At 37.2% G+C, this 11,976-nt stretch overlaps 1 protein-coding gene across 10 annotated transcripts; it reads left to right on the top strand.

Moving 5' to 3' along the window:
* The first annotated feature begins 4,281 nt into the window (after window positions 1-4,281).
* LOC120111934 (prefoldin subunit 6-like) lies at window positions 4,282-11,644 on the top strand. Of its 10 annotated transcripts, none has more exons than XR_005513427.1 (6): window positions 4,282-4,744; window positions 4,861-4,985; window positions 5,127-5,187; window positions 5,254-5,323; window positions 7,436-7,591; window positions 11,198-11,644. XR_005513427.1 is itself a non-coding variant. In XM_039130332.1 (6 exons), the coding sequence occupies exons 1-6, from the start codon at window positions 4,489-4,491 to the stop codon at window positions 11,497-11,499; spliced, it is 648 nt and encodes a 215-aa protein (XP_038986260.1). In that variant the 5' UTR covers window positions 4,365-4,488; the 3' UTR covers window positions 11,500-11,644. The 10 variants fall into 10 exon arrangements, 5 of the variants coding, with proteins under 5 accessions (XP_038986262.1, XP_038986258.1, XP_038986261.1 ...); XR_005513429.1 differs by having other exon boundaries at window positions 4,285-4,744; window positions 5,314-5,323; XR_005513431.1 differs by having other exon boundaries at window positions 4,289-4,744; window positions 5,251-5,323.
* Window positions 11,645-11,976: the final 332 nt, after the last annotated feature.

Here is an 11,976-nt window from a genome sequence, read left to right as displayed (position 1 = left end):
GCTGGCTCCTTTTGCAAATTGCTTGGATTGTATTGGTTCTGCTCTTGTTATTTGTTTTTTTTTTAATTTGATGATCCTTATGAATTAAGTCCTGTCCAACCCCTAGCACCAGGGATATCCATGTTTGCTTCTTGCTCAGCTAATAACTTGACCACTTCAAAGTGGTTGTTCTGAATAGCCCTATGAAAGGCTGTTCTGCCATCTGCATTTGTTGCATTTGCATATTTCAGGGCTCTTTAATCATGTCCAGATTGCTATTCTCTGCTGCCTTGCACAGCAGGATTCCTGTGTCTGTTGATTTCATTATTGGTTGTTTCTGGACCTGATTTCCTTGGCATTGAGAAGAGAAGTTCTCATATTCTCTGATTGGTCCTCCATCAAACCTTTCATTGACTAATCTTGGATCTTTGTGCTACACTCCAGGAGAAAAGCTTTCATGAAGCATCACTTCTGCAAAATGGTGCATGGAAGCATTAGCTCCTATTTCTGCAGAAATGAGAGAACGATTTAGGAACTCTGCATGGTGTAATTAGGGTAGTCAAATCCAAGGTGTGCCTGGAAAAGGTTGCTCATTCCAATAGTCCCACTTTCCATGTATTTTCCTATCAAATTTATGAGTGTAATGCTTCTCAGGCTCAGAATTTGTCATTCAATTGTATGAACAGTAAATGGTTGTGGCCTGTCACATAGAATCCCTGTCTCCCCAAATATTTCCCTAGAAGCTGCCTTTCTATGAACCTGGATAAATATGAGCAGTCCATCTGTTAGATGCACATACTGAGGACATGCATTTGTAAGTACATGAAACACTTATTCTATTCCTTCAAAACTTGGTCTTAGCTCCTACAACAAAATCGAAGATAGTTTAACTTAGCTGTTGTTTGTAGAGCTTTCAGCTCCAATGCTTTCTCTAATAGAGCTTTTAATGAAAAGTTGTTTGCTGTTTGATAATTATATTTGGAAAGTGTCATGGAACTTCAACATCCATTTGGTTATCAAACTTAGAAAGTACTTCTAACTTTAGGAAATGACAATAAAAGAGATTGCATGGAACTGACAACAAAACATATTGCATAGTGTTTTCAGTTGTCTAACTATTTGTACCATCAAAAACTCTTTAACTTATAATTTAACAATACTCTATAATAATATTATTTTAATAATATTATTATAATTATGTTAAGATTATTTTAAGGTAATAATATACGATAACATAATATTATTATTATACTGTATTGCTATTGTATTGTACTATCAAAACAATTATTGTAAAGTATTGTAAATTTATAAATTATTTTTTGCATGTTAATCTAAATAACATAATAAACAATATAATTATTTTTTATCGGTGATTATCAAGTAACCAAGAGTATCATAATAGCAAACTAGGTAGTCCTTGATTCAAATAGCAATATAAATGTATGACTTTGTTCAAAATTGTAATAAAATTATTCATATATCCACAATCATAATAGCAACATAAATTTTACCAACATTTCTTAATGTCCATGCTATAAGAATAAAAAGACGCCTAGGCAATAAAAAATATCTCAAGTTATTTTTTTAATAAAAATCAGTTGCAGGGAACCAAATTTGAGTCTCTTGGGTAAGCTTTTGTCTAAAAAAGCTCCCTAACGCATCTCAAGTAAAACTTTTGCCTTAAAGCTCCAAATTGGAGCTTTTCCCTAGTAGACTTTTTAGCTTTTGGGTAAGCTAGAAAGTTGTTCCAAATTTTTTCACTAAACACCTCAAAATCACCCAAAAGAGCTTTTGGCGCTTCAAGAAGCACTTTTTTTGCCCCTCCAAAAGAGATGCGAAATAGGGCCTTAGTCAGTGACACCAACTCTAGATAAGCATTAAGGTTATTGTACAGAGGTGTCGAATTCTAGTAACCACTGCTCCTGATGCTAATACATAAAGATCTGTTGTGACCTATTTACATGGAGAAAGCAACATCAGTATATATGCAATGCTTTGGAAGGTGTATATGTTGGGAAAGTTGGCAAGTACAGCATTTGTTCAATTAAAATTTTGATATCATACCAGTTGAAAAATGAAATCAAAGGAAACTCCATGAAAAAGATAGACATTTTGAATGTGAAAAAAATAATTAGTATGCTATGCTTGAACAAAAGCCTTTTGGGAAACCATTCAAGGTTTCTTGCTGTTTCAGTCCCTTTGTCTTGAACCTTAGGCATATGTGAGATAGCATTTTTCCCGTTATGTGCAGAGGCAACTGATTTCATGCTGCAAATTTGGAAGCAGCTCGAATTGTTTCTCTGTAGCATCAAATAGAAACATCAACCGGAAAACAGAGAAGATGACATGAGCTGCCTGTATAAATACCTTAGATGCAGTTTTGTTTTTTTTAACTTTTGGCAAACTGTATCCACTAATGTTTAGTTAGCTGGAGAGATCTTTGTTATGGACACTTAAGGTGCTATGGAAAGCCACATAAACACACACGCATAAGTTATTCTATAAATTTTATAGGTTTCAACTGACAGATCAGAAGAAAGACAATCTGTAATCTATTGGAAGGCTGATCAGTTTTTGTGAGGCTCCATTTTGATAGTGAAGGAGAGAGAAGGGAGATATAGAGACTAATATCTGGTAAGCATAAGCAGACTTCATAATTTATCGTCAGGTGGGGAGAGGGAAAGAACATACAAAGGTTCTGGTGCAGCTGGTTCCATGAACACCAAGGTTTGTCATGTTTCCAATGAGGTAAGCAGTCAGTCCCAAATTAAACAGCATGTAGAAGGTATCAAACAGCATTTCTCCTGGGTTCTCAGCTAAGTTACCATAACCGTTGTTAGTGTTGTGATGGACCGGTATATTGCTGTTACATATCTGATTTAGGGACACTGATCTGAAATTTGGCATTACAACACCTATTCAGGTTTTCTTTGTATTGTGGTATTTGTCAGCAATTAAATAGTGGAAGCATCCAGCACGGTGTACTGCAAAAGGGGTAACCTGCAGAGTCAAAGTGCATCAAGGACTAATGCCTTTACCATGACTAAAAGAAAACTGGGGAAATGCTGAAAACTTATTAAGACAAGCTTCACACATCAAGCCCAGAAATAGTTGAACTGGATGTCCTTCTCAAGCCTAATGAAAGAAATTAGTTTCATGAGTGTCCATTTATTCAATTTTGAAGAAACTGGAAACGATTCTGAGCTTTCAAACAGTGAACAGACCTGATGGAGGCACCACAGTCGGAGCATATCCAAAATGCTTTCCAATGATGCGGGTGCTGAGTGATCATCTGCCTCGTGTAAGGCTGAGTGATGATTCACATGCACGGTGAGTTGAGTTTGAAAGGTTAGAGAACTAGAGATCAATAGGAAACTTTATGAAAAGCATCAACCTAGCAGCGTCATCAATCAAAATCATAAATTAGGCATTTATTTAGATTACCTAAACTCGCAACTTTCGTTTTGGTAGAAAACTTGCACAACTTTTTTTCGAGAGTTTCTATCAAAAGCAGTTGATCTAACAACGGTAAGTGACCGTGGGAAAAAGACATGTCAGAGCTTTCATACAATGGTAATTCAAAAGGAGCAGCCAACGAAGGTAATTCTTAGTTTTTTTTAGCTAGCTTTGTAGAAAACGGTAACAAAATTAAAATTTTAAAGAATACCTTTTTTTTTGGATACTGTACCTGTGAACTATGTACACAATTCACCTACTTCCAGTTTTGTCTTTTCAAAAAGGCCCTAAACTTACTGCATGCTATAGTTCTTCTGAGACGATGGTTTCTATTAGGCTTTTAGGCCCAAATGGCTCGACATATGACATCATAAATATTCAGCTTGAGAGTTTTGCACAAGAGTACGTAAGTTACGATAATTCTATGTTGTGCATGAAGGCTTATGGCAGACACCTAAAGAGAAACAAGTTAACCTTCTCCTAGAGGGTTGAAAATTCTAATTACCAAGGTTTAGATCTTTCTTGATGAACTTGAGAGCAAGGTTATCTTTTAGTTGTCAAAATGGTCAGTAATGTTCCCTTGCCTACCGGGGAAAAAAAAGGAAAAGAAAAAAAGGTATGAAGTTATTATTGGCAAACCAGATGTGGATTCGCAGACGAAGAACAATTGGGGATATGTAGGTCCTAAAACCGATATGGGCCGTATTTGTTAATACCGGTCTCCGTGATGCATCCACGGATTTGCTTCAGTATTCTTGTTTTCCTGGGCCGCTCCCCATCTTCGCTCCAAACATCTATTGTGAGCCATTTATAGACCTGTGGGGCAAGACGAACGGGCCCTAAGCTTCGGCCCCAAACTTGTTGATCCTGGACCACGTAAAGGCCCAGCCCGAAGAATGCATTTGTTTGAATGCAGTTACCTACGCTTATACAGAGATACCCCGCCCCGGGTCCCGAACCGGCTGAACCTGGTCCACCTTTCTCCGCTGTCCGCCGCCGCCGCCGCCGCACGGCTACTCAAGAGAAGCGAACGACGAGAAATCCATTAACCTTATGGCTTCGTCGGCGGCCCTCAGAGAGCTCCAGCGCGACCTTGAAACCCAAGCCAACGCACTCAGCAAATTCCAGAAAAAGGCCAGCAATTCTTCGTTCTCTCGCTTCTCCCTTCTCTCAAACCCTAACCCTATACGTCTCTTTCCCTGATCTTGGTCTTATCTATCTTTCCAAATCCACCGCAGACATCGCCAAGAACCACCAGGTGAGGAAGCAGTACACCATCCAGCTCGGCGAGAACGAGCTTGTCCTCAAGGTGCTCCCTTTTACCCTTCTTTTCGTTCTCTTCTTGTTCTACAGTCGGAAGGAAGAGGGAAGACGTTCTTGGTTAATTACGTATCAAGATTCGATCTTGACGTCTATGTTTTGCAGGAATTGGAGTTGTTGAATGAGAATGCTAATGTGTATAAGCTGATAGGGCCGGTGCTTGTGAAGCAGGACCTGGCGGAGGCCAATGCCAACGTCCGCAAGAGGATAGAGTACATCTCTGCCGAACTGTGAGTTCCCCTTCCTTTACCGTAAACCTTTTCTATGACATCAGCGGTTCTGTCAATTTGTTTTGTTTTCAGTTTTCTTGTGATTTCTTTTATTTTCTTGAAGATAGGATGCTGTTTTTATCTTGTTTGTGTAATTTACAGGAAGCGGCTTGATGGGACCCTTCAAGATTTGGAAGACAAGCAGAACAACAAGAAGGATTCGGTTTGTACCTATATATCTTAGTCTTGTGTTGTATGTTATTCATCTTTTGTGCTTTTTGTGCAGTAGTTTCTGATTCAGCAGCCAATTCTGTTTCTGGATTTCTTTGACGGAATGGTCTTCTGATAGTATTTACATGGTAATTAACACTATAAATGATCAGATTATTTATCATTGTTAATTACAAATATTACTGAAATTTCTCCATATATGATCTTGAAGGACTGCCTTTTCAGTTAACTGGATGTCTTTACTTGGGTGCCATCTGATATCTAACTATTTAGTTCTCTCATGCCTTTGAGACGCCACATCTGGTGAAGTTGAGGAGATGGAGAAGTTTAGGTCACCATGGTTATAAGAATGGTGGCTGAAAACCTTGAAGTGTAGGCATGATTTGGAATAGCCTAACATTATGAAAATGCGACATTGAGCCAACAAGCAACAATAGAATTACTTAAATTGTTGAAATCTCATTGTAAAGTTGAGAGAAATGGAGTAATGAGTTGAAATTTGGTGCAGTAAGTAAATCTCAGTTTTGAAGGATATCAAAATAAAAGGACTCATGCAGCACCATTAATAACAAATAACTCCCTAGTGAAATTGGAGCCAAAAATGGAGGTGAAAGCAGAAAAGGCTGAAAAAAATTCCAACATTTATTTAATGAAACAAGGGATTGAAATGCATTGAATTGGATTGTAGTGGTATACTTGGTACGGGTTGGTGTTGGTATCTATTGCTACAAAAACTCGATCCAAGGCTGATGAAGATCTAGCGGTCGCCGACGGAGCTAATCCAATCGGAGGCCCTCCGATGCTTTAGTCAAATAGAGCTTTGGCAAACATAAGAGTAGAAAAAAGGCTTGAAGAGCAGAGTAGTGGAATAGCATGTGTGAGATGAGCGATGCGTACCCTGATCCCCTAGCCCTGCTTTTATAGAGGAGTTGTCATAATCCTGTGAGGGTTGGACTCTTAGAGTCTAAGTTGAGAGGAGAATTGCCTCTAGCTTTCCTTATCAAGATCTGCCCAGGAGCTTGAGGCTGGTTGAAATAGGTCTTCCTATATGCCATGCGGTGGGCTATAATTGGGTGTCAAATTTGGGCTGCCTGAGGATCTAAAAAACAAGCAAAAATTTCTTCTAAAATGGAATATTTTAGTATGGTATCTCATAGGAATAAATGATACAGATACAATATAGAATAGAACTAAATAAAGCTACAAGACCCTTTGAAGAAGTAATTATGGGTCAACCAGCTACCGGTGGTCGGGAGGATTGACATGGTTGAACTTGGATCAAGGAGATTGTCTAAAAATAGCAATTCTTGTTATATAGATGAATTTGGTGAACCACAAAGATTCTGATGACAATTTTCTTTATACCACTAATTTGGAATTCTTAATTCACTTTTTCCTATGCTTATCAATATTTAGGTTGCTAGATTTTGATCGTGGTACAAAAGTGGGCCTAAAAAGGATATTCTTATGTGAAAGGCAATTAGACTATCGCTTCCAGTTGGGAGATTTTGGTTTTAATTCAACCGTGAATGGATCAGAGTGAGGGTTTGAGAAAGTGGATTTTTGTTCAAAATTATTTACATACATAGTCCATAGATTTATTTTAAGACATTTACAAGCATAGCAATTTAAATTGATTGCCCAGCATGTTTCAAGTTCTAAGCCAAAAATATTGGTAATAGAGCATACGTTAATGCATATAGCAACACATCCAGAAATAAAGAAGGGATATGTCACCCTTTTGCTTCTAGGGCAATGCATCAGAATCATGTTTACATATGCCTTTTGAAGTATCATGACCATCCTTTAGAGAAATTGTTGATAATGCTTGTTTTGCCATCTCTTAAGTTACTGCTTACATCAGCTTGTCAGATTGAATTCCCAAGTGAATAGTGTCTCAATGTATCATTCCCTTGGCTAGAATTTGTCAAGCACAATTCTACTGACATCGTCCAAAGAATCTGAATCTGAACCTCTTTGATCAGAATCTCCAAAGGTGGAAAAAGTGATTTTTAAAGGCATAGAGTATATTATACTGAATCGGAACCTCTTTGATATGGGTTAGTTTTATATAGCCAATGGAAAGTTTGGAGTATTATACAACCAATGAACAGTTTTGAAGTCCTTTAGAAGACCGACAATTTATATTCTAATTCACATTCAAGTGGCTTTGTTGGAGCAAGTTTCTAACTTATGCTTGACTTTTTAATGGTCTTAGTTGAAATTGAATGTTATTTCAGTGGATTCATTGGGTTGTTGAGATCAAAACATGAGGAGTTGGAGTGCTATTTTCTTGGAAACCTTGTTTCAAGAGTTGAAGCAAGGAAACGATTGCCTAGGAGTTGCTGAAAAATATCAGCAATTTTTCCAAAAGGAATTCTTGAATGCTTCAAAAGGTAAATATCAATTCGATTCTCAGCCATCACCCTTGGAACAAAAGATTTGGTTGTCAATTCTTGATTTATGTTTTAGTTGTGGTGCTATGTGTGCTAGTTTGTGCCAGTCTGTCAGTTTGTCTGGCTTAAATATTGAAATGAAAGGGTAGATAATTTAATTTGTTATGCTATGAATGGTCTTAGATTATATCATCCAAGGGCAGAATGTGAAAAGGTTAAATTCTTTTTTAGTGGGAAACATGCGGTTTTTGGGGAATAAAGATGTGAAGGATGGGAGTCTTTGCATTATTGAGAAGTTCGTCAAGTTTGTGGAATCAATTAAGCTTAGACCTAGGCTTCGGCTTGGCCTAGTAACACCACAGTAGGCCTGATTGGGTTTGGGTTGAGTCACTTCTAGGGACTTCATATTCATGCTCTATTAATATGGCATGCTTTATCTCTAATGTCCAGCTTGTGTAGTTTAAGCATCAAGCAAGACTGTGATACCTCCTCACTAAAGTAATGTTTTGTCTTCTTTTTGCACATTACAAGAAAAAAGTGCACATAAACGATGGAATACCAAAAGATGAAGAGATTTTGCTCCTAATAGTTTTTTATTTTTAGTCAAATGAGTATTTTGCATTTAGCTATTGATTTAATTAAAAATGCGAATCAAGTCTTTTATTTTACACCTCAACCATTCACAGATATAGCAATAAAATTAGTTGTCCAATGTGTTTCAAGCTTTTAGCTAAGCATGTTGGTACCTAAGCATGAGCCAATAGAGGTAGCGCAACATCTGGATAACTATTTAAGGAGGGATATCTCACTTTTTGCCCCAAGGATGATGTCTTAGAATTAAATCAACTTTGATTTTCAAAATACTAGGGGAATCCTCTGAAAAAAATGTCGATAAATAACATTTCTCTTTGCATCTTGTAGGTTATTGGTCCATGATTCAGCTTTTGATATTAAATGTCTAAGAGCATAGCGCTCCATCTCATCATTCTCTTAGTTGCTACAATAAGTCAAACGTAGTATTTTTTTTAACCAAAATCTTCTAAAGAATCCAAATCACTAGGGTGGAAGAAACCTTTTTTTAAGAGGACTGGTGATGGAGTGGGCGAGTCTTATACAGCCGCCAATTGAAAGTTTCAAAGCATTATATATAGGTTTTGTGGTCCAGACCATTATGGAAATGGATCTATAAGAATTGTTCAGGATTAGTTACCTCTGTGTGTAGCACTAGAATCTCCTTTGCAATACATGGTTGGTGAGTGATCTGAATCAGCTTGATATTAAGCTTTTCATCGGAGTTTATTAATGTTTCACTCCGACTAGTTTCGCTAATATTAAACATCTTCAGTGCTTGGTCAGTGTTAGTGGCCTTTCCACAGCAAAATTAGACCTCATGATGTGCACTATAAGTTAGGGTGGAAATTATCAGTTTTAAAGACGGATTTCCTAGCAAAGCATGATAATACTTAGCCTCAGATTGCTAATCTCATGTCCAATGGGAGTTTAACCTAGTCCTAGATAATAGGATAGAAGAACTCAAAGTTGTCAAAGGCTTGAGGTGCACTAACCGAGGTCTTGTGGAACCTAGGCACAACACAAGACATGCACCTTGATGAAGTGAGGTGCAAAAATATGAAGATACAATTGAATAGAAATATCAAGAAGAAAGGTTGTACTCCTCTGTTCTATCAATATATATATATATATATATATATATATATATATATTGTCCTCTGTTCTGTTTTTGCTAGACTGAAACTTAGTTGCAGGTCGAAGAAGCAGAAGAAGAAGGAGAAAGAGAAAGAAAATGATGATGATGAAGGACTTACTAGATGGAAGAATTGGCTGATCACCTGGTCAGAGCCCTAGATCCAGCGATTTCTTCTTCTCCCCTTTATATCTTTCTCCCTTTTGGCCACAAGTCCCCAAATCCTGAATATGATCAATGGCTGATATTTAAAAGTGATCAGACATGCTTTTTCTGTGCCTAGGCTTTGTTTGAAGGTGCTAAAAAGGTGCTGGATGGAAGAATTGGGTAGTCGGCCGGACAGAGCCCTAGATCTGGCAATTTCTTTTCTTCCCCTTTCTATCTTTCTCCCTTTTAGCCACAAGTCCCCAACTCCTGATCATGATCAATGGCTGAGATTTAAAAGTGACCAAGCATGCTTTTTCTGTGCTTCTACTTTGTTTTAAGGTGCTAAAAAGGTGCGCTTTTGTAGTGCCCAAGCAAAGGGGCCTCACATCGGGCTAGGTGAGGCGCAGCAGTTGGGCTTTGCAAGCACCTTGCGCCTAGGTGTGCCTTAGACAATACTAGAAGAACTAATTGCCCTGTCATCCTTTGGTAAGAAAGTTTGAATGATTTGTTCAATGATATCTAAGATCTTGGCTGTTAGGCATCAGAGCATTATAGACTAATCTCTGAGCTGGTGAGGGTATTTGACCTTGAAATTGTGTTGCTTCCGAATTTGTCCAAAGTAGAGAAGGAGAGTTTGAATGATTTGTTCGATGATGTTCAAGATCTTGGCTGTTAGGCATCACAGATCACAGACTAATCTTTGAGCTGGTGAGGATATAACCTTGAAATCTTGCTGCTTCTGAAGTTTGTCCAAAGTAGGGTCTAAGGCCCTTACAGCATATATCTCTACATTTGTTAAGGTTGTGAAAATGATTTTGTTGGGACCCCAATTGTTGTTCTAGTTTCATGAAGGTACCTTCTGATGTCTTCTATGGAAAATCTTGCTTGCGTGAGTGGAGAGCTTTTTGCTGTGAAGGTTAAATTAAGTCCCCCAAAGGTTAACAAGGAAATATGCTTATATAATATTAAAATATCCAACAGATGATTTTCTGTGTTTACGTATTAAAATATCTAACTAAATGAGATGATTTTGTATGTTTGTAAGTCAAAAGTTTACCTTGGTAAAGGTAGTCTGAATATTTATAGGTAAAAGCTGAAGGACCATGGGACCTGAAAGGATTTCTTGCGAATTTATGAAAAAAAAAAGGGTTTTAAGAAATTTAGATGTAATATTGGCTTATTTGTAGTTGTAGTTCCATGTATTATTTCAAGAACAGTGCTTAATTGTAAACTTTTTATCCTAATCCCTCTCTCAGTACCACCTCCAAATTATTTGGAGAAACTTTTTCTAATTTTTCACATATTATCTATTGCTGAATAATTCTTTGAATTATTCTTCATTTAATTGAATTATAAAAAATTATATCTCGTGATTTACTCACTTCTTCTCCAAGGAATGATGATGAATTAGAAATCATTTATTCTATATGCTGTTGTTGGAGATCGAACTATTGCTGTTTCTTGCAATTTTTGACTCCACTATTGTTTTAGCATGAATTTTTATATAACTATACCAATGATACTGTGTATTCTTTTAATTTTTAATTTTTTTGATTCAATTCTTACTGAACTTTTGGTTAATTTTAAATTTTTCCTGAATTTTGGATGCTCTACCTTAACAGTATCTGAATGCCAAACCTGTTACCAATATGAATAGGAAAAAAAAAAAAAGAATTGGCAACCTTGGATTTTTGTCTGTGCCTGTAATAATGATCAGTGCACTAAAAAATGTAAATTATTGATTTTTGTCACAGATTTTAAAATTACAACAGAAGATTCAAACTCTTCAGGCTGGAAAAGCGAAGTCCTAGCTTACTGTTGTATGTTCAGATCAGCTAGTGCAGTAGGAAAGCTTTCAGGGCAGATGTCTGTGGATGAGCATTTATCACTTTCGATTTCTCCCTTGCTGTTGATATGTGACCCAGTACTGAGAACAATCCATTCGCCTTCTACTTTTCCAGTTGGAGAGGTGGTGAGATGCCAGAAGAGACCATATATGACAATGTGCTGCATTTTGGTTTTGTACTACAGTTATGGTGGCTATGGGGCATATTGATGTGTTGTCGGCATTATATTGTGGCATTTGTTAAAATAATTGGCGTTATATAATGGTCATGAGGACAGTAATGCTATTGCTTTAAGATGTACAGAAATTTCAGTGCAGAGGCTGGATTTGTCATCATCGTTATTACCATGTAAAATTCTCTTGCATACGTGCATGATGTCATGCCTATACATAAGTGGGGTGCGCATAAAGGCATAGGAAATAGCAGTTTTAGACTTTTAGTGCCTTAGAAGAATTTCCCTTATTTTGTTGAAAGAGAATTTTATCCATGGGCATAGCAGCTGTAACCTGGGAGTATTAAACTGTTACTTATATTGATGTCCATCATATAATATCATTACTATACTCGTGAATATGCAATTATCATAGGTCGTGATTTGCTTTTTTGAGTGGCTGCTTACGGTATGTGGCGGGGCTTTGGGTCCAAATTTAGTAAATGCAGATCTGGCCCAAAAAATGAAATGAGTC

The sequence above is a fragment of the Phoenix dactylifera genome, chromosome 9, assembly GCF_009389715.1.
Source record: "Phoenix dactylifera cultivar Barhee BC4 chromosome 9, palm_55x_up_171113_PBpolish2nd_filt_p, whole genome shotgun sequence".
NCBI classification, from domain to species: Eukaryota; Viridiplantae; Streptophyta; class Magnoliopsida; order Arecales; family Arecaceae; genus Phoenix; species Phoenix dactylifera.
The sequence above is the reverse complement of the archived record's forward strand: the minus strand, read 5'-3'. Positions and strand labels throughout refer to the sequence as shown.